The 22,604-nt window shown below is 42.2% G+C and overlaps 1 protein-coding gene across 1 annotated transcript in view; it reads left to right on the top strand.

Annotated features, from left to right (window-relative positions):
- The window catches only part of LOC139734880 (ADP-ribosylation factor-like protein 3), a 37,369-nt gene that overhangs the window by 934 nt on the left and 13,831 nt on the right, over positions 1-22,604 (top strand). The window contains exon 2 of the mRNA XM_071645662.1: positions 426-636. Coding sequence (XP_071501763.1) covers positions 426-636 — 211 coding nt within the window. The remainder of the gene's footprint in view (positions 1-425; positions 637-22,604) is intronic.

The following is a 22,604-nucleotide window of genomic DNA, read 5'->3' as shown; positions in this document are numbered from 1 at the left end:
ACAGGGCTGGCGGAGCATTTTCAAAAGTGGGGGGCCACTTCCGGGTTTGATAATCAGACCAGTAAGGTGGGCAAACATACCCCTGGCCCTGGAACGGGAGGTAGCTTCAACACTTGGGATGTTTCTAGCTAGATTTAGCTGTGATAATTACTCAGCAACACTGGCGAGAGGACAATAGTGTACCAAATTAACTGCATTTTTGCGAAAACATCAATTTGACTCTAGTTTTGACTGAATTATCTCATTGACATCACCCTCACCAAGAAACATTTCTGAAGATTTTATGCACAGTTTTTAAGCACAACTGTCACAGAAACTTAAGTCTACAGACTCTGTACATGTACATTTCTAGAATCCACTTGTAACTATTTCATACATGCTTTTCACTATTAAACCAACAGAGTTACGTTTCAATGTTTCTGTAGGGGTTGTTGGCGTTTTTCAGACGATTGAGAAAAACTTCTTCTCGGAAAACCAATGTGCGTGTCCTTCTTCTGGGCCTGGACAATGCCGGCAAGACAACCATTGCAATGTGCCTCTCCAGTGAAGAGGTTACAGATGTCAGGTCTACTCTTGGGTTCAATGTGAAGACGATCAGTGCTGCAGGCATTGATATCAATCTCTGGGATGTTGGAGGTAGAGTTCAGTTTTCTTCTTTGTAATTCTAAAGTCAGACTTTTTCTTTCACTTATTAACAAACCACTTTGTGAATGTGGTGTCATGCCATTGGGAATATCTTGATCATGAGTGAAATCCGATTTAAAATCCTGACTTACTGTTGAAGGTAACGCTGTTTGAAAACAAATCATCATGTAAAAAAAAATCATTGAAAAAACAGAAAGATAAAACCTCAACCCCACCAGATTGAAAAAGGGAAGCTAGCTAGTCTCGTATAGTTGCACTGTATTTGACCCTGCATCACAGTACAGGCTGTACCCCCTAAAAGTCACCAGACATTGACTTTTATGTAAGGGCAGGCTCTGAAAAAGCAGAATTTCAGCTTTAAAATCACATATAAACTCAATACAAATTGACTTCTCTAACCCATTTGAAATAACTGTAAATGGAAAAAAGTATGGCCTATAGGCCTCCACTCTGAAAGAATTACAAGAAGCGGCTTTGAGGTTTAAGGATCTACAACTTGTATTCAAGTGTTCAATCTCACCTGCCAGTGCTCTGTGCAATAAATGGGACAAAAACAGGATAAAAGATCCCATAGCAACCATTTTTTACGAGATTATCAGTTTAAATTGTTGAAACTTACAGATTTCATTGCAATAGCATTATCCATTTGAAGGTTATTAGAGTTGAAAGTGAAGATTGTTGCCACAGGTTTCAAATAAATGAAAAGGAGCGTCTAATACCACCCGTAATTAAACATACGTACTGTACTATTCGAGGGAAAAAAAGTATTCTAGAGAACCTACAAGAGACACAATTTTCTATTCGTGTTATAATGCCAAATTTTAGAATTATAAAGAAGTATTGCTACTTCAGGAAATATAAATAAGTTCACTTAGAAAAAAAAAACCATTCTAGGTTGACCCATTTCACCTATTTTAAGTCCTCAAAGAAAATGGGCTTGTGTGACTTTTTTTTTTTTGGTTTTAGTGATGCATGAACACATAATATTTCGTATATAAAATGTGTAGGTGTATTCACGTATCCTCAGGGGTCGCACTTAACTTTTTTTTTAACTAGCCAGGCGGACTACTTAGAATCAATTTTGACACTGAAGCAATATTTTGGCTAGCCAGACGGACTAGTAACTTCAGAATTTTACGATTTTTAGCTAGTCCGACGTGATTTCGGGTGGCCAATGGCCAGCGGACCATCGCCAATTTCGAACCCTGATCCTACATTTTGACATTAAACCTGGGCTTATGTGTTGAAGGAATGGAATCATAATGTGACGCATGATAAACGCACTCATAGGCCGAAGTTACGTTTCATCTCTTTTTATTCCGCTCAGAAATAAATAATAAAAAAGAAAACCCCTGGCCACCTAGCCTGTGCTCATAAGGAATGTACAGTAACTGGCGAGTGAATGTCCAGTTACAGAATTACAAGAATTCTGCTGGCTCCATGTTTGCAGAACCTTCAGGCTGCAGATTTTCTGGGCAAATTTCGGATTTGAGGAGATGCTCAGTGGGAGATGTTCACCTTGGTATAGCAGCTAGAACAATGGCAAATTTGGGGTCTTCGTGCACCCACAAAGAACTCTCTAGCAGCTCTTAGCTGGCTTGGGATTAAATATGCAAATTAAGCTACTTGCAGACTGCTCCACTCTTAATGATTGGGGGGGGGTGCATCTCAGGAGGGGGCATCTGCAGGGTCAAATATACTGGGGACAACTTTACTACTGCACTTTTGCAATGTTACACACTTCCCTGCTTGAGGGTTTGTGTCCCACATAACCCACTGAATACAAACTGTAAAAGTAAGTTAACATCAAAATAAATTCGAACATACCACATCATAAAAACTTACTTATACTGACTTAACATCTGCATTATAAGGAGGTTTGACTTTGCAACATCTGCCATGATGCTGGGATGTGACTGATTATGTATTTCAGCATTGATTTCTCTCACAGATGAGCAAGGTAGATTGTATGGGTTTGGATGGTGACCTGCTGTTGTTCTTGAAGACCGTCTTGGAACATTAGAAGGTTCAGGTTCGTGATCGTCACACGCTTGTGTTTGAGTCTCAGGTTGGTCACCAATTTCGTCTGCAGGTAGGTTTGGTATGGACTGATCATTACTGTCATGTTCATCTTCGCCATCTGCAGAATCATCTTCCAACACAGGTAATTCGCCATCTTGTGATTGATCACTCGGGATACTCGTGGAAATCTCTGCTGGTGTCTCATTCACCACTTCGTGAGTTGGGGGATTTTCCTCTCTGGGAATGGGAGTAGGTACGTGAACTACGAAGTCGTTCAAACATTCATCATCATCATCAGATCTGTCCAATTCACTATCTGATTTGCCTGATGAGGTGGGTTCAATCTCATCATCTGGCTCGACATGCGGTCCCATGTCATCGACTAGTGTCTTGGAATCCAGTAGATCTCTTCTGTGAAGAGTCTTTCGCTCCGACTCTCTACCAGACACCGGCTCAACAACATAAGCATGTCCACCGCTTTCCAAACATTTGACCACCTTGTAAGGCCTTGATTCCCAAGCGTCTTGTATCTTGTTCCGGCCTTTAACACTACGGTTCCTAATGAAAACTCTGGCTCCAACAGGGAGATCCACATCAGTAGCCTTGCGGTCGTTCAACGCTCTTCGTCGCAGTGCCTCCTGCTCTGTTCTCTTTGCTGCCAACTCAAATGCTTGATTAAGCTTACTGTGATGGTCTGCGATCCAACTATCTAATTCTTGGTTCTCTTCCGAGTGTGTGCCGACACCAAGTAGGTGGTCTATTGGTAACACTGGGTCTCGTCCGAAGAACAGATAGTGTGGTGAATACCCGGTTGATGAGTGAGGTGTGCTGTTGTATGAGTACACTAGCTCAGGTAGGAAGTCAGGCCATTTCCTCTTGTGTTCTGGAGGCAGTGTCCTCAATCTGTCGTGTAAAGTCCGGTTGAACCTCTCGCATTGCCCATTACCCTCTGGGTGATAGGGCGTCGTCCGGCTCTTGGCTATGCCATACACTTTGCAAAGTTCTTGTATGATCTTGCTTTCAAAGTTGCGGCCTTGATCGCTATGGATGCGTCGTGGAACACCAAACCTAACAAACCAATCACGGACTAGTACACGGGCGACAGTGGACGCTTTCTGATCACGGGTTGGAATGGCTTGAGTGAACTTTGTGAACACATCGGTGAGGACAAGTACATTTTCAATTCCACTGCTGCTCCTTTCCAGCACTGTGAAATCCATTGCAAGTATCTCCAGGGGCCTTGTCGCTGTCAGAGATCCCATTGTGGGATGAAGGCGCTCCCCTGCTTTGGCCAAAGTACATCTCTGGCATTTCAGACAGTAGTCTGAAATGTCTGATGACATACCTGGCCAATAGCACCTGGTCCTTGCAAGAGCAAACGTCTTCTCGTACGCTTGATGACCTGCTTGATCATGGATAGAGCTGAGTACTCTATCTTTCAAGCAGCTTGGGAGTAGTAGCTGTCGCACTTCCTCCCCTCGATCGTGAATGACGCGGTAAAGGACACCATCCTCTTCCTTCACCTTCTTCCAGCATCTCAACAGTTTACGAGAATACTTGCCCTCTTTCATCAGTTGCCGTCGAGTTGGTGGATGCCCTTTTCTCCAGAAGTGATAGAACCTGCTTAGTCCCTCATCAGACTCTTGAAGACGCCTTAGGTCATCCCTAGACATGGAAGGCAAAGGGGAAACTGTCTCTGGCTCCATACCCTTTGACCGGGCATGCACCTCATTCAACAGTCCATGTGTCATACCTTCATAGACACCTGTACGAACTTCTGGCGGCACAGGAGTAGGATTATCAGCAATGACTTGTTCTTGCTGAACAGACGTCAGGGTGACTTCTTCCAGTCGAGCAGAAGTAGGCTGAACACCATGTTGTGTCTTCCTGCTCAGGGAGTCGGCGTTTCCATTGGACTTCCCTGATCGGTACTTGATCTTAAACCGGAATTGAGCAAGGTCAGCAGCCCACCTAGTCTCAGTTGCTCCTAACTTTGCAGTGGTCTGTAGATAGCTGAGGGGATTGTTGTCCGTGTAGACCTCAAATTCGGCACCAATGAGTAGATCACGAAATTTCTCAGTGATTGCCCACTTTAGAGCAAGCAATTCCAATTTCATGCTCGAGTAGTTATTCATATTGCGCTCATTGGGTTTTAAGCTCCTACTGGCATAGGCAATGACCACTTTCCTCTGCCCCTGCACCTGAGAGAGAACAGCACCTAAGCCGAAGTAACTGGCATCTGTCTCCAGGATGAATGGCAGCTCAAAGTCGGGGTAGCCTAACACAGGGGGTGATACAAGTGCTTCTTTGAGGGTGACAAAGGCTTTCTCACACTCCGCGGTCCAGTCTGTTGAGACGTTTCTTGTGTTGTTATGCCTGGTCTTCTTCTTTGTGGTTTTCCTAACATCTTCCGGCTGTTTCAGGAGGTTATGGAGGGGTGCTGCGATCTGCGCGTAGCCTTGAACGAATCGACGATAATAGCCAGACAGCCCTAGAAAACCTCGGAGATCTCGCTCTGTCACTGGCGGAGGCCATTCCTGTACTGCACGCACCTTCTCTGGATCTGGAGTTGTACCTTCGCTTGACACTACATGCCCCAAGTAATGTACCTTCGTCCTGAAAAGTTGACACTTTTCAGGCTTGACTTTCAGGTTCAGTGTAGCTAAGCGAGAAAGCACCGTCTCAAGCCTGTGCAGGGTCTCTTCAAATGTAGCACCAAATATCAGGATGTCATCGAGATACACCAGAAGAGACTGGAAATTGAGGTCTCCAAAGGCCTTATCCATCACACGCATGAATGTCGCCGGCGCGTTACACAGTCCGAACGGCATTCTGGTGTACTCATAAAGCCCACCTGTTCCAGTTCTAAAGGCTGTCTTCTCGATGTCCTCTTCGGCTACTGGAAGCTGGTTGAATCCATGAGCCAGATCCAAGGAGCAGAAGGGCAATTCCGCGGTTAGTAACGTTACATTTTAGGGACATTGTCATGATTTAGATTAGACTCATTTCTCTATCTGTGGATGTGAAGTCTCATTAATGTCACCAGAGATCATTCTAGTGTAGACCTAGAACAGAGCAAAGAATGAAATCATTTCATGAATTATTTTAGAAGAAAGGTCTGCTTTTAATGCCGGTTAGTAACGTTACAAAAAAAGGACATAAAAAAATGATGAGCATCTTTGAACAAAAAGTTTGCTAAAACTGGTATAGCTTGAAATATATCAACACTTATTTTTCATTTCTAGCTTTAAGGGCAATATCTACCCCAAATATCCTTTCTCATTATAACTTTGTTTGAAAATTATGTACAAAAATCATGGTTAGTAACGTTACGGTTAGTAACGTTACGGTTTGTCCAGTGATTACAGAATTGTGTGTTAACTCAAATCATTACATGTTTCCCCATGAGAATGCAAAGTTAAAGCTAAGAAACATCAGATAAGACATTAAACTCTTATTTCAATCATCAAACTCATGCAGTATAGTACCATTGTACTTGTACATGTTAAAAAAGACTAGAAAAAAAGTTTGCATAAATTACAAACTAAAAAAAAGTACCACTTTTAAAGACTGGGTCAAGTGATATCCACAGTTTTATAACTTTGCCAATCACTGTTCATCATGACTCACAGTAATTCACAGAAGTAGCCTGTTTTATTGAGCAAAACAGTTAATGTGTTCCTTATCAAGAGTACCTTTAATAAAGGGGAAAGAAATCAAAGAGCAAAAACTAATGTACCGGTATAAAAATTGTAGTATGTACAGTGTATGGCCAATTGTGGTGTGCGTAGTCATTGCATAATAGGAATCCAGCATAATGCAATGTTTTATATTATTGTGAAAGTAGTTTACAAAAATTGTAAGTCATATGACTTTAACTCAAATAATACAGTGTATTAGTTGAATTCATGTTTATTCAAGTCTAGAGACTTGTATTTTTTTTATCTTTTAGACCAGTTTGAATGTCTAATCTCTGCATTGTTCTGAAAACAAAAGTCTGTTCGCTGTACCTGAGCGTAATTAACCCCAACAAACCATTCTATGATAATTCAAATTGGGACAGAAAATTTGAAGTGATGGCCTCAATTGTTTTTAACACTACTTTCACACAAAATGCTCTGCTGGCCCACAGATTCCATCAATTGCCCCTTCGAAGTGGCAAAAAAAAAAATCACTCAATGTGCACCTTGTGAGCCTTCTGTAACCCCCCCCCCCAACATTTCCCACCACGATTTCGCAACGCGCAAAGATTTTGCCGCATCGTCTCATGACTTTTTTTCATTGAAGTCTCCCGCATATTTTGAGACCAAATTTGCGACGTCCGGGTACACCGTTCTGCAGTTATGTAATGTTTTACATAAATGCATGTCGACCTGAAAATAGCTCAAATTCATGATATCGTGTGCAAATCTAATGCAAATTGTGTTTTTTTGTTAATTTGATATTAACTAGATTGTTTCAACCTTTGACCAGTGAAATTAATCAATTGTAATGTAGAGAAGCTTGAAAAAGTGCCTGCAACAAATTTTGGCAAAAAAACCAATAGAAAACAAAAGGTAAAAAAACACTAAAATACATAAGAAATTAACAAAACAATAAAAAACAAAAGAAACTGATTTTGATTTTGCTATTTTTTTTTGCAAGAAAATTGTTTGATGTGTCTTGAGGAACTCTTACACAAAAATTTAGCGATCCTTCAGTCTTTTTTATGGAGTTAGAGGTGAAAATATGATTTCATGCGTAAATTTGCATAATTAATTTACTATAAAAAAAAAGCCAATATCTTTTTACTGTATGACACGAAATCTTGTAGTTGACATCTGGCTCTATCATCAGGCAAAATTTTGCCAGACCAGGACCTGTCCATTGGAGTCTTATTCACTTATTTCATGGTTAGTAACGTTACAATACACACAGGCTGTGGTTAGTAACGTTACGTGGTTAGTAACGTTACACATTTTGACTGCTGTTATTTCTAACTTCTATAATGATTAGTAATACTTATTTTTATATTTCAGTTAGTCATTGGACACAGCAGGAAAAATTGAAATATTATCATTCATAGACACCTTATACACTCTGGAGGTAAATAATTTCACTTTTTGGTTAGTAACGTTACATGACTGTCCGATGGTTGGGGAAATGCACACATGCTTGCATTTCGAAGACATGTAAGTTGATTTTACTTAATCTATCCATGAAAGCACTGCATTGCCTCTATGAATTCAATATTTGTGGCTAGAAAATGGCATTTAACTTGACTAGCTATCTTCTTTGCCATTATGGAGATTTTGCTGATGAAATTCAATCTGAAAGATTACTTGTTCAAAATTGGTGAATTGAATACCTTAAACTATCAAGATACCCTGAAAAATAGTTTTTCCTGAATTATCAATGTGTTCTTTCTAAAGTCAAACACAAAAATCAAGGAAAAAACCAAATTGAAATTTTATGGTCATGTCCCTCTAACTGCGGAATTGCCCAGAAGTATTTTGCTCCCTTGAGTGCTTGCAGAGCCTCCTCGATCCGTGGGAGAGGGTATGCGTCTTTATGCGTCTTAGAATTAAGAGCCCGGTAATCTACACAGACCCTCAATTTACCGTCCTTCTTTCTCACAAGAACAATAGGTGATGCATAGGGACTGGACGACTCTCGGATGATTCCCCTCTCCAGTGACTTCTTGAGATAGTCTCTCACTTCGTCCCAGTGATGTGGAGGGATTCTGCGGTACGGGATCTTTACTGGTCTGTCGTCTTCTGTTACTATCCTGTGGCTGACAAGGTCACAATATCCTATGTCTTCATCATCCTTGCTAAAAGTGTGCTGAAATTTGGAGAGGGTTGTGAGGAGTTGCCTTTGCTGGTCATTGGTAAGCTCACCAACATCTAACCTGGATACAAGTTCATCAACATCACCACTGTGTAATCCATGTTCGACGATGGAGGCAGGTTTCAATACGCCGATGGGGGTTCTTGGGGGAAGGTACACATCTTTATCGCTGAAGTTAGCCACCTGCATGGGCACTCTACCCTTGTCGTCCACTGTCACCAACGCAGCTCCTAGGGTAACTCCTTGTGGTAGCTCAGCTACATGGGACACATGACGCTCAAGGAGGACCTCTCGTCTTTGCCCAACAGAAGCGGGTTCACAGGATCCATCAATTACTGTTACTGTGCGAGCTGGAATTAAAATAGCAGTATTTCCTGCAATTCTAACAGTTCTGATATCAGCTTGGGGCCTATACACTTGGAGTGCATAGAGCATGTTGGCCTGTGCTTCATCCCAGACTCTTTGACCTTCTGCAAATATTGATCCCGTGTAACGACTGAAGCTCCGCCTGAACATCCCTTAATACATTAGAACCGAGGACCACTGGAATTCTTTTCTTTCTTAATTCTACCGGAGTATTGACAGGATCTTTGACAACTAAAAATCCTAGATTGTAGAAAGTATGATTGAAGACTGTAATTGGAGCTCAATGTATCCAACGAAGGGTATGTCTGCTCCTTGTGACGCAGAGATTTGGATGATTGACGACACATTCACTAGCTCAAAATCCTGAGCTAGATTTTCCTTGAAGAAACTCTCTGTAACCGTAGAGACTTCAGCTCCAGTGTCTATCAAACATCTACCTCTGTGTCACCAAGCTTGATGCTAACCTCCGGACAGTCTCCCGACCGCTCGTCTTATAATTGAGCCTCCCTGTAACACCGTCTCGCCCACCACTTGGCTCTCAGTAGCAGGCTGGTCTAGTTTGACGACTGCTGAGTAGTCTGCGAAGAAGGATGTGAGGTTGGAGTTTGGTCATTCATTATGGGTGCATGTGTTTTCGGGGCAGTGTTTCCTCAGGTGTCCTGGCTCGTTGCAGAGCCAACATTTTCGTGTGTTTCCCTCACTTGGTCGTGGTGGTCGCTGTGGCTTGGATAGAAGGGTGAGCAGAGACTCAATTTGTTTCTGCTGGGCAGCGATCTGCTTGGCTTGTTGGCGGACAGTGTCTTCCATGTTGTCACCAACATTTACACCTTGCACTGTGACATCTCGCTCCCTTTCCTTTCTCTCTCCGACCCATGAGTTCTAAGACCCGATCCCTGGTGTCGAAGAAGGACATCTGTGGATGATCATTAGAGAGACGCCTCAGCTCCATCCTCATCCATTCGTCCCTCACTGCTTCCGCCAGGCGATCTTTGAGTTGGGTCTCCCTGGTGCGCTTGAGGGTGGAATCAAGGAGAACATCCTGTCAAACAGTTTGACAAGCTCGAGGGAAAGTGACACAATATCCTCCCCCTCTGTTTGTCGGTACCCGTAAAACCTTTGTTGAAGCTGAGCTAGGTTACTGTATCACCGAAAACCTTGGACAGCACCTGGAAGATTTTATGGGGACATGTCTTAATATCCTCACCTCTACCCAGGATCTCGCGGCGAGCCTTCCCAAAGAGATGCTCCATTATGAACGCTGCTTGTTCATCTGGCCGGAGATTCTTGGACGCCATGACCATCTGGGCATCCTCTATCCAGTCCTCCGCAGAAGGATCACCAGACCTTTCGGGCCGACCGCTGAACCTCTCCAGCTTCCTACCTGCAGAAATATAAAGTGTCCTCGTCATGGAGGGGTCCGTTCTAAGGACAGTGGCTGTAGTACAGCCGTGGTAAAGTCAGTGTTTGTTAGAACCCCTCAGATTGTTGCAGGGCAGAAGAAGAGGGTGGTTTTGATAGACGGGTCTGTCAGAGAATTCCCCATTGCTAGGGTATGGGTAGTGTGTTTCCCTCACTTGGTCGTGGTGGTCGCTGTGGCTTGGATAGAAGGGTGAGCAGAGACTCAATTTGTTTCTGCTGGGCAGCGATCTGCTTGGCTTGTTGGCGGACAGTGTCTTCCATGTTGTCACCAACATTTACACCTTGCACTGTGACATCTCGCTTCCCCTTTCCTTTCTCTCTCTCCGACCCATGAGTTCTAAGACCCGATCCCTGGTGTCGAAGAAGGACATCTGTGGATGATCATTAGAGAGACGCCTCAGCTCCATCCTCATCCCTTCGTCCCTCACTGCTTCCGCCAGGCGATCTTTGAGTTGGGTCTCCCTGGTGCGCTTGAGGGTGGAATCAAGGAGAACCATCCTGTCAAACAGTTTGACAAGCTCGAGGGAAAGTGACACAATATCCTCCCCCTCTGTTTGTCGGTACCCCGTAAAACCTTTGTTGAAGCTGAGCTAGGTTACTGGTATCACCGAAAACCTTGGACAGCACCTGGAAGATTTTATGGGGACATGTCTTAATATCCTCACCTCTACCCAGGATCTCGCGGCGAGCCTTCCCAAAGAGATGCTCCATTATGAACGCTGCTTGTTCATCTGGCCGGAGATTCTTGGACGCCATGACCATCTGGGCATCCTCTATCCAGTCCTCCGCAGATGGATCACCAGACCTTTCGGGCCGACCGCTGAACCTCTCCAGCTTCCTACCTGCAGAAATATAAAGTGTCCTCGTCATGGAGGGGTCAGGGAGTGGACGATGGGCTGTATTTGCGGTGGCTTGGTCGTCTCCTGCTATTGATTGAGCATCCTCTCTGGCAGCCGTTGACTTCTTCAGCTCTTCTAACTCTTCCTTTGCCACCTTTGCTTCTTGTTCCTTCTTGTCCATGGCAGCCTTCATCATCTCCATCATCTTCTCCATCTCCTCCAGCCGTTTCTCAAAATCTGGCTTATCTTGAGACATATTGGAAAGAAAGGGAAAACAGGACAAAAGAAAACAAAATGCAAAACAAAGGCAAAACTTAACTGCCTCAAACAGTATTTGAGTATACAAATAAACAACTAGTATTATAGATTATAACTAGGAGTTATCTTTCTTGGAAGAGTAGAAGGGAACCAGCCATCAGTCACATGCTCAGCCGTTGTTGATACACCATCCTTCAGAGGAGCGAGAAGTCAGCCTCCCTCAGACTTTCATCACAGGAACTCGGAGGTGGGTCCACAGTCACTGCAGGCCATCGGTTGGTGTCACAGCAGGGAGTCATCAGGGGTCACGCACCGCTCACCGGCAGCCTGGGTTTGAGTTGAGTGTCAGGAATATCCTGCCGACTACGCCAAAATGTTGGCTCTGCAACGAGCCAGGACACCTGAGGAAACACTGCCCGAAAACACATGCACCCATAATGAATGACCAAACTCCAACCTCACATCCTTCTTCGCAGACTACTCAGCAGTCGTCAAACTAGACCAGCCTGCTACTGAGAGCCAAGTGGTGGGCGAGACGGTGTTACAGGGAGGCTCAATTATAAGACGAGCGGTGGGAGACTGTCCGGAGGTTAGCATCAAGCTTGGTGACACAGAGGTTAGATGTTTGATAGACACTGGAGCTGAAGTCTCTACGGTTACAGAGAGTTTCTTCAAGGAAAATCTAGCTCAGGATTTTGAGCTAGTGAATGTGTCGTCAATCATCCAAATCTCTGCGTCACAAGGAGCAGACATACCCTTCGTTGGATACATTGAGCTCCCAATTACAGTCTTCAATCATACTTTCTACAATCTAGGATTTTTAGTTGTCAAAGATCCTGTCAATACTCCGGTAGAATTAAAAAAGAAAACCCCTGGCCACCTAGCCTGTGCTCATAAGGAATGTACAGTAACTGGCGAGTGAATGTCCAGTTACAGAATTACAAGAATTCTGCTGGCTCCATGTTTGCAGAACCTTCAGGCTGCAGATTTTCTGGGCAAATTTCGGATTTGAGGAGATGCTCAGTGGGAGATGTTCACCTTGGTAGAGCAGCTAGAACAATGGCAAATTTGGGGTCTTTGTGCACCCACAAAGAACTCTCTAGCAGCTCTTAGCTGGCTTGGGATTAAATATGCAAATTAAGCTACTTGCAGACTGCTCCACTCTTAATGATGGGGGGGGGGGTGCATCTCAGGAGGGGGCATCTGCAGGGTCAAATATACTGGGGACAACTTTACTACTGCACTTTTGCAATGTTACACACTTCCCTGCTTGAGGGTTTGTGTCCCACATAACCCACTGAATACAAACTGTAAAAGTAAGTTAACATCAAAATAAATTCGAACATACCACATCATAAAAACTTACTTATACTGACTTAACATCTGCATTATAAGGAGGTTTGACTTTGCAACATCTGCCATGATGCTGGGATGTGACTGATTATGTATTTCAGCATTGATTTCTCTCACAGATGAGCAAGGTAGATTGTATGGGTTTGGATGGTGACCTGCTGTTGTTCTTGAAGACCGTCTTGGAACATTAGAAGGTTCAGGTTCGTGATCGTCACACGCTTGTGTTTGAGTCTCAGGTTGGTCACCAATTTCGTCTGCAGGTAGGTTTGGTATGGACTGATCATTACTGTCATGTTCATCTTCGCCATCTGCAGAATCATCTTCCAACACAGGTAATTCGCCATCTTGTGATTGATCACTCGGGATACTCGTGGAAATCTCTGCTGGTGTCTCATTCACCACTTCGTGAGTTGGGGGATTTTCCTCTCTGGGAATGGGAGTAGGTACGTGAACTACGAAGTCGTTCAAACATTCATCATCATCATCAGATCTGTCCAATTCACTATCTGATTTGCCTGATGAGGTGGGTTCAATCTCATCATCTGGCTCGACATGCGGTCCCATGTCATCGACTAGTGTCTTGGAATCCAGTAGATCTCTTCTGTGAAGAGTCTTTCGCTCCGACTCTCTACCAGACACCGGCTCAACAACATAAGCATGTCCACCGCTTTCCAAACGTTTGACCACCTTGTAAGGCCTTGATTCCCAAGCGTCTTGTATCTTGTTCCGGCCTTTAACACTACGGTTCCTAATGAAAACTCTGGCTCCAACAGGGAGATCCACATCAGTAGCCTTGCGGTCGTTCAACGCTCTTCGTCGCAGTGCCTCCTGCTCTGTTCTCTTTGCTGCCAACTCAAATGCTTGATTAAGCTTACTGTGATGGTCTGCGATCCAACTATCTAATTCTTGGTTCTCTTCCGAGTGTGTGCCGACACCAAGTAGGTGGTCTATTGGTAACACTGGGTCTCGTCCGAAGAACAGATAGTGTGGTGAATACCCGGTTGATGAGTGAGGTGTGCTGTTGTATGAGTACACTAGCTCAGGTAGGAAGTCAGGCCATTTCCTCTTGTGTTCTGGAGGCAGTGTCCTCAATCTGTCGTGTAAAGTCCGGTTGAACCTCTCGCATTGCCCATTACCCTCTGGGTGATAGGGCGTCGTCCGGCTCTTGGCTATGCCATACACTTTGCAAAGTTCTTGTATGATCTTGCTTTCAAAGTTGCGGCCTTGATCGCTATGGATGCGTCGTGGAACACCAAACCTAACAAACCAATCGCGGACTAGTACACGGGCGACAGTGGACGCTTTCTGATCACGGGTTGGAATGGCTTGAGTGAACTTTGTGAACACATCGGTGAGGACAAGCACATTTTCTATTCCACTGCTGCTCCTTTCCAGCACCGTGAAATCCATTGCAAGTATCTCCAGGGGCCTTGTCGCTGTCAGAGATCCCATTGTGGGATGAAGGCGCTTCCCTGCTTTGGCCAAAGTACATCTCTGGCATTTCAGACAGTAGTCTGAGATGTCTGATGACATACCTGGCCAATAGCACCTGGTCCTTGCAAGAGCAAACGTCTTCTCGTACGCTTGATGACCTGCTTGATCATGGATAGAGCTGAGTACTCTATCTTTCAAGCAGCTTGGGAGTAGTAGCTGTCGCACTTCCTCCCCTCGATCGTGAATGACGCGGTAAAGAACACCATCCTCTTCCTTCACCTTCTTCCAGCATCTCAACAGTTTACGAGAATACTTGCCCTCTTTCATCAGTTGCCGTCGGGTTGGTGGATGCCCTTTTCTCCAGAAGTGATACAGTGCCGACCGCGGGAAACGTCACGAAAACCCCTAGGGCAAATGCGGGAAGCCCTTTCGTCCGGGCGTACTAGGTAATACGCGGGCGTTTGGACGCGTACAGACGAGGGAAGTCGCCCGCACTTTCACGCTCGTCTAAACACCCGCATTGGCCCGAGCGCTCCAGCGCGGAATTAATGATATGAAAATCAAACTCTCCCGTCAACCATCGGCTACATGAAGGAAATTAGCTGAAATCGATTCGCGAAAATCTTTTGAAAAGTATCAGTAATTTGCCGGATGTTTGCTTTTACGTTCGAAAGTAAAATAATAACCATAACATTCAGCTCCCGAATATGCTAAAGCAAATGTCGAATGATCCCTTTGACGTTTGGAAATGAATAACAATAATACTCCGTACGATGATTAAATAAATGTCGGATGTTTGCTTTTACTTTCGGAAGTAAATAGCAATAACATTCATCTCCGGAAGATGCTAAAATAAATGTCGGATCTTTGCTTTGACGTTCGGAAATGAATAACAATAATATTCAACTCTGTACGATGATAAAAATAAATGCCGGATGTTTGCTTTTACGTTCAAAAGTAAATAACAATAACATTCAGCTCCGGAAGATGCTAAAATAAATGTCGGATCTTTGCTTTGACGTTCGGAAATGAATAACAATAATATTCAACTCTGTACGATGATAAAAATAAATGCCGGATGTTTGCTTTTACGTTCAAAAGTAAATAACAATAACATTCAGCTCCGGAAGATGCTAAAATAAATGTGGAATGATCCCTTTGATGTTCGGAAATTAATAACACTAATATTCAACTCCGTATGATGATTAAACAGATGTCGGGTGTTTGCTTTTACTTTCGAAAGTAAATAGCAATAACATTTGGCTCCGGAAGATGCCCAGAAAATGGCAGATGATTGCTTTTTACGTTTGGAGGCGAATAGCAGTAACAGTCTGCTCCATATAATAAAATAAATGTCGGATATTTGCTATTACATTTCGAAATGAAGAACAGTAACATTCAGCTGCGTTTGATGGTAAAGTAAATGTCTGATGTCTGCCTTGACGTTCAAAATGAAAAAAACAGTAACATTCGGCTCCGTACGATGCTAAAATGATTGTCGGATGTTTGCTTTTAAATTTGGAAATGAATAACGGTAATGTTCTGCTCCGAACGATGCTAAAATAAATAACAGATTGTTGCTTTTACATTTGGAACTGATTAACGGTATCAATCGGCTCAGTTAGATGCTAAAATAAATAGCGGATGTTTGCTTTCACGTTTGGAAATGAAAAAGGATAACATTCAGCTCCGTAAGATGCTAAAATGAATGTCGGTTGTTTACTTTAACATTTGAAAATGATTAACGGTAACATTCGGCTCCGTAAGGTGTCAAAATACTAGTAAATGTTGGATGATTGCTTTTGCGATCAGAAATGAATAACGGTAACTTTAGCCTCTTTACAATGCTAAAACAAATGTCGGATAAATCAGATAATTTTGCTTAACATTCGACGTCGTGCGATACCAAGTTGATTGCATAAACCTTCGACACTTCGTTGCTGCTCAATTTTATTTGATCTCGACATTATGGACGCTATACCTATTTGATTTAATTGTCCTTATTTTATCAACTTTCGACATCAGCCGCTACTTTATAGTTTTCTCGATCACTAACGTCGGACGGTATGACCTAATCAACTTTGGACATTGGTCGCTATTTAATAATTTCATCAACCTTACACATCGGTAGCTATTATTCCGATGTTCGTTATTCCGAAGGCTCTCTAGTCCGAAGATTCGTTATTCAGAAGGTATATTGTTCCGTTAATTTCATTTTCGGATTCATGAATCTTCAGAATAACGAACCCTCGGAATAACGCCACAAACGTTCGAATTAACGAACCTGTAGGTTTAGGGAATTTGTGTGTTTCGAATTTAACGACCCTTCGGAATTACGAACCTTCGGAATATTACGAACAGCACCCATCCGATTATCAACCTTCGACATCGATCGCTGCTTACTGATTTTATCAACCTTCGACGTCGACCGTAAATAACGTATTTGATTGACACTTTCGACGTCGATCGCTGCACATTAGATTGGCAAACCGTCGAAGTGTCGATCGCTGCCTATTTATTTACTGGTTCCCCAATTTCTGACTTAGTTACTGATTTAATCTACCTTCAACATCGGTCGGTCATTATATTGTAAGTGGCCACTTATTGTCTCGAGCTTGATATTTCCCAATGGCGTCCACGTCTACACACACACACATAAAAAGAAAGAAAAAGATCTGAGTCTTAAAGGTCTAACGAGGCGTGAAAGTCCTTGTGTGATGCTTTTAATTGTGTCATTCACAATAGTGTCACGGTCCCTAAGATGGATGAAAGAGGCGCAGATCTTAAGAAGCCACTTGAGTTGAAGTTTAACACCGTCTGTCTATTCTTAAAGTACACGATTTGTAGGGAAAAAAGAAAAAGACAAAGAGAGGGAGAAAACAAAGAAAACGTAGGAGAGAGAGAAGGGTATGGCGAAACCACCAGAGTGGCATTATGTAATCAACAAAGCTGCGTTTAACTTCACTCGAGTCCCCGAGAAGTGGTACTACACGTGCATGCATAATGTTTATCTTGGATACATGTACTGTAGGTACCCTTCTCTCCTTTCATGATAAATTGTTTATACGTATCACATAACTATGTCAATGCATGTTTACGTCGCAATTTGTCCAATCGGGGTTTTCCCTCTTTAAGGAGTGCTTGCTTTCCAAGAAAAAAAAAAGAAGGCTGAAATTAATGATTATGAGCAAAACTGAATGCTTAAGCAGCGGAATCGCGCTACATCAATAGCACTCCAAAATCTTCGAGTGATCCCGGAGGTCACTCCGAGTGAAAATGAACATTTTCACTCAAAATTCACTCCAATTTCACTCTAAATTGACTCCGTTTTAAATGTATCCACCCCTTCAAGTGTGAATGTTTTCATTTTTTTTTTTTTTGAGAGAGAGAGAGAGAGAGAGAGTAGGCCTACTGTGCATTGGAATACGAATCTCTGCTGTGCAGCGATATTATGATCGCTATAAAAACGATCAGTTCGATGAGCAAAGCACGTGCTTGCCCTGCCAGCAGTGAGTGCGCCATGTGGTTCCAACATACTCATCTTGTGTGCCCAGCGTGTTTTTATCACAGAACTCTTGTGTGTAGAGTTCTGTCGTTTTTACGTTATGGTCAATTCATGACGTGTGAGTGCTTCGACTTGACGCCTGTGAGATTGACAGGTGCCGTTTACCAGAATAAAAACTGTCAGTAGTGACTATCAATCCCAAAATCAGTTGCTATATAATAATCAGACTAATTACTTAAATGTAGAGTTACATGTAGTTACATGTATTTCGAATGACAATGCGCACATCCCCTTTATCATCACACTTTTGATACGGCGGACAGAAGGCCGTTAAATTTCATTGCTCTCAATGATTCGATACAATCATAGCTTTTAAAAGGTCCAATTAAACAAATTGGATATGAAATCACGGTTACAGCTCGTTATTCCGAAGGTTCGTTAGTAAGGTTCTTTAGTCCGAAGGTTTGTTAATCCGAAAATGAAATAAGGTTCGTTATTCCGAAGGTTCGTTAATCCGAAAATGAAACAAAGCTCGACTTACTTCGAAGGTTCGTTACGGACCCTATATCATTTCGGATCCTATATCATTTCGGATCAACGAACCTTCGAGATAACGAACCCTATTTCATTTTCGGATTAACGAACCTTCGGAATGACGAACCCTATGTCATTTTTGGATTAACGAACCTTCGAAATAACGCCGCAAATGTTCGAATTAACGAACCTTTTTTCGTTTTCGGATTAACGAACCTCTATGGTTTAGGGAATTTATGTGTTTCGGATAAACGAACCTTCGGAATAACGAACCTTCGGAATAACGAACAGCACCCGAAATCACAACGTCTTTATCTTGTTAAGATATAAGACAAAAAAAAAAGGTCCCTCAGTTCATGAACTTGCAATGTTTCTTTATTGCGTGTGTTTCTAGCTTGTATTTGGCACTCACGGAATGAATGCGCGTACAGTATATGGTAGGCTACATACTCGTGCTCTTGTTGTTGCTGAACATTTCCCCTTCACAGTGATTGTGTGGCATGATCGTTCAGTATGTTCAGATGGTGTTAGTGCGTTGATTAAAATGTTACCACAATAGATGCACGTGTGCTATAACAACGATCTGAGGTCTTTGCTACGCGCTGCTTTCTTGTTTACAAACATTGAATCTTGGTGAACTTAATTCACTATCGTCCCCATGCTAACATGCAAAAGAAGAAAACGCTTTTGTTCTTGTTTATGTGTACCATGCAGTGAACAGAAGGTAGACCTGTAAACTGTGCCGCTAGGCCCTAGCTGTAGTTTGCACTTTGACGGATTGTCACTGCTCGTCTACTATTCGAAGCGAAATGAAAATCAAACTAGAGATCTCGTGCTGTATACTTTCTCGTACTGTGTACTATATACCATATTTAAAATGCAATTTGTGGTAGTACTTGTCAACGCTGTGTTTTTGGCTCAAACTTTTCTCTCTCAAACTTACTTGGTTACGCAGGGGCGGATCCAGGGAGGACCGCAACCGGCGCCCGCCCCCCCCCCCTTTATTTTTTTTTTTTTGTTGTTGTTGAAACAAAAGAAATGTATAAAAAAAAAATGGGGGAGGGGTGCGTGCGCCCCCTTTAATTTTGTAAACGCGCCCCCACTTTACGGAATTCCTGGATCCGCCCCTGTTACGGGATAATACCTATCAGAATTGTGATTTTGGTGCAAGCTGCATGGCAGTATTGATTTTGAGACACTTCTATGGTCCGTCAGCACCTGATTCTCTTTATGTGACGATGTGCACGTGAAAAGCATTCAAACTTTCCCATGTTTTTGCTCTTGCGTTAAAGGCGTATTAATTCACCACGTACATGAAACAAAACCCCCATAGTTCTGAAATGTGAGTTATAGGGATAGAAACAACCGCTGGAAAAAAAAAAAATTGAATCCGTATGATCGAAAATACAGTACACTATGTGAACGGTTACAGTTCGCTATTCCGAAGGTTCGTTAATCCGAAAATATGAGGTTTGTAACTTGTTATTCCAAAGGTTCATTTATCAAAAAATGAAATAAGGTTCGTTATGCCGAAGGTTCGTTAATCCGAAAATGAAACAAAGGTCCTAATTCCGAAGGTTCTTTACAATCTATAAGAGAAATACTGATATCTCCTTATATTCTAGGCTTTATTACAAAAAATTATGTAGGATGCTTTGCACAACGGACCTATTATGCATCACATGTGATATCTAAAACATCTTTTAAATCACTGCTCCCAAAGGTAAACATATGACCTTTGTGTATCTACTCGTTTGTGTGTATGTGTGTGCGTGTGTGTGTGTGTGTGGGGGGGGGGAATAGTTTCCTCCTTCTTCTTCTTTTTTGTTAGAGTTTATCTTAGTTGATCTTGATACAGTGTACCTCTTTCGGTGCGCCCTTTCTCTTGTTATGTCACTTCATCTGTTTCTACATTTTGAAGCAAAGTAATTTGTTCAAGCATTGTGTATGTCCTCGTAACCGTAATGTGTCATTTTGCTGCGATGAGTTGGTTCTAGTAGGCCCTATTATCGCTGTGAGATGTAATTTTGATGTAATTCTGATTCCTGTTTCTGAACGAAAGGAAAATGACGGAATTATTATTTTGATAACCAATGTGGATGACTACCTTCTATAAGTGATTTTGGTGTGAAAAGAGAGTTTGCTCAAAGAAACGCTTCTCATGAATGGTCAACGAAACAAAATACATCATACAATGCAACGTGACTCGCGTGCATTTAGCAAACGAAATGTCTAGACCTTTAAGTTCAAGTAAAATGCATAAAACACAGAATAAGAAAGCAGACAAACTAACAAATATGGAATTAATGACCGCAGACGTAACGTAGGAAAACCTGACACCTATGCTTGAAGAAATTCCCACAAAAGCAGAGCGCAAGATAAAAGAATACATGTGCGTAGTCCATACAGGTCGTGATGCGCTCGGTCGAAATGCGTATGTCGCAGTAAACGAAATTTTAGGCATGTCTACACATGTATATATAAATACTTGAATTCTACATACATTGTATAGTTTTATCTTTACAATACTATATAAAACAACCCCTTTCCGCATCCCTAGAAGTCATAAAAGAAAAAAAAAAGAAAATCGCCCTTAAAGTTCAGGTTATGTTCAAGCTCACAACCCGTTCCCCCCCCCCCCATGATGCAACAGTCCTGCTTAGCGACGGCGTTAACGCTTCATCGCACACACATAAATGGCGACAGCTTGGGTGTGTGAGAAAATTCATTCTTAAATGGATGCACCCCCATGGCACTCAGGATTATCACTGACCCTCCTATGCCTTTTGTCTATCCACCCTCCTGCTTTAATCCCCCTCCCTTCACCTGTTGGCCTCCTTGCCCATGACCTCCCATCCTCTCCTTTTGTTTTCTTTGTTCCGTGTCCCTAGCCTGTCCCTGACTGTTCGTGTTGTGTGAACTTCTTTATAATGTGATTGCTTTCCCTGCCTGATTATCATTTTGCCTCTGACGAAGATTCTTCTGGAATCAAAAGCTCAGGCCCCTTTAGAGTATAGACTCCATTTTACTCCTTTGGCACGCCACTGATATTCGATAAGCAGTTTTCAGCATTTTTGTGTTTGTTTGTTTTTGTCTTTGTTTTGTTTTGTTTTGTTTTTTCTACAGATAATTAGCCAATCACAAGACAGATATAATTCGATTCTAACCAATACCAAAATACGGTTGCCTGAATGTAAACTTTGGTGTGTTTGTGTTGTGTGTCGGCTGCAGTGTAGTTTGAAACAACAGAAACAGAAAAAAAGAAAGAGGCACGCAATGTGTGCTATATACGAAAAGCCTCATTTACCGAGAAAGTTGATCGCTTCCATTCTCCTCCCATGGCATGTTGTTGTCAATGGAAGCTAAAGAGAATGCTTTTAGCAAGTATACCAGTACCTAAAGAGGACCTGAGGAACCCGTTGTTTTGAATGCTGTGCTCGGTACGAGTTCAAAACGCAGTCGAAGTTATCAGAATGCCATTATAATAGAACTGATAGCTCTATAGAAAACTTGTTTAGGTCAGTAAAGGTTGCTGTAATGCAATCTTTGTGGAATTGACTCATTACAATTTACGATCTGAGCATTTTGAAAAACGTGTAGAGTACTTTCGTTTTGCATATAAATGTTAAGAAATAGTTTGAACTATGAAAATAAAAAAGTATGGTTACTTCAACGATGTTGAATAGTTCGATTAGCCGTGATGCATAAAGTGAATTCATGAATTCATCTGACTAATCCTTACCGATTGATGATCACTTCTATAAGCCAACAGTTAAGCTGAACTGCTTTGGAGTGATAAGACAGGTAAACGATGAAAACTTGGTACATGTTGTATGCTATTATAATTATTATAAAATCCTGTAGCCAGAACTGATTTTACGATCATCTTTAACCAGTGCTCATTTTGGGTCTAGATATTCTTTGTAGCATTCTTAGCAAATGTACTTGAAAAAAAAATCGGTATCAAAATTAATTTCTTATTTATTTTATTGTTTATGAATTTCTTATGTATTTCTTTGTTTTTTCGACCTTTTGTTTTTGTTGTTTTTTTCAGCAAAATTTGTGGCAGACCCTTTTTGAAGCATAATACTACTAAAACAAATTGATTTTAGCCATTGAGAGTAAAAATAAGCATATTTATATGAACCATGTGATAAAACTCAATTTGTATTGACTTTGTACACAAAATCACATTTTTGAGCCATTTTCGGTCTCACGGGCATGTACAAAAAGTTATGTAACTTCAGAACCGTACCCCCGGGCGTCACAAATTTGGTGTCAAAATGTGCGGGAAACTTGAAAGAAAAAAAGTCATAGAGCATCGCGGCGAGAGCATTGCGTGTTGCTGAGTAATCGCGCGAAATGTCGAGGGGGGGGGGGGCCTTTTAGGCCCCCTTTCA

This window comes from Diadema antillarum, unplaced genomic scaffold, assembly GCF_040938485.1.
Source record: "Diadema antillarum isolate AM-2024a unplaced genomic scaffold, OU_Dant_1.0 seq00000550_RagTag, whole genome shotgun sequence".
Lineage (NCBI taxonomy): Eukaryota > Metazoa > Echinodermata > Echinoidea > Diadematoida > Diadematidae > Diadema > Diadema antillarum.
Note: the sequence above shows the minus strand (reverse complement) of the source record. Positions and strands in the feature narration are given on the sequence as shown.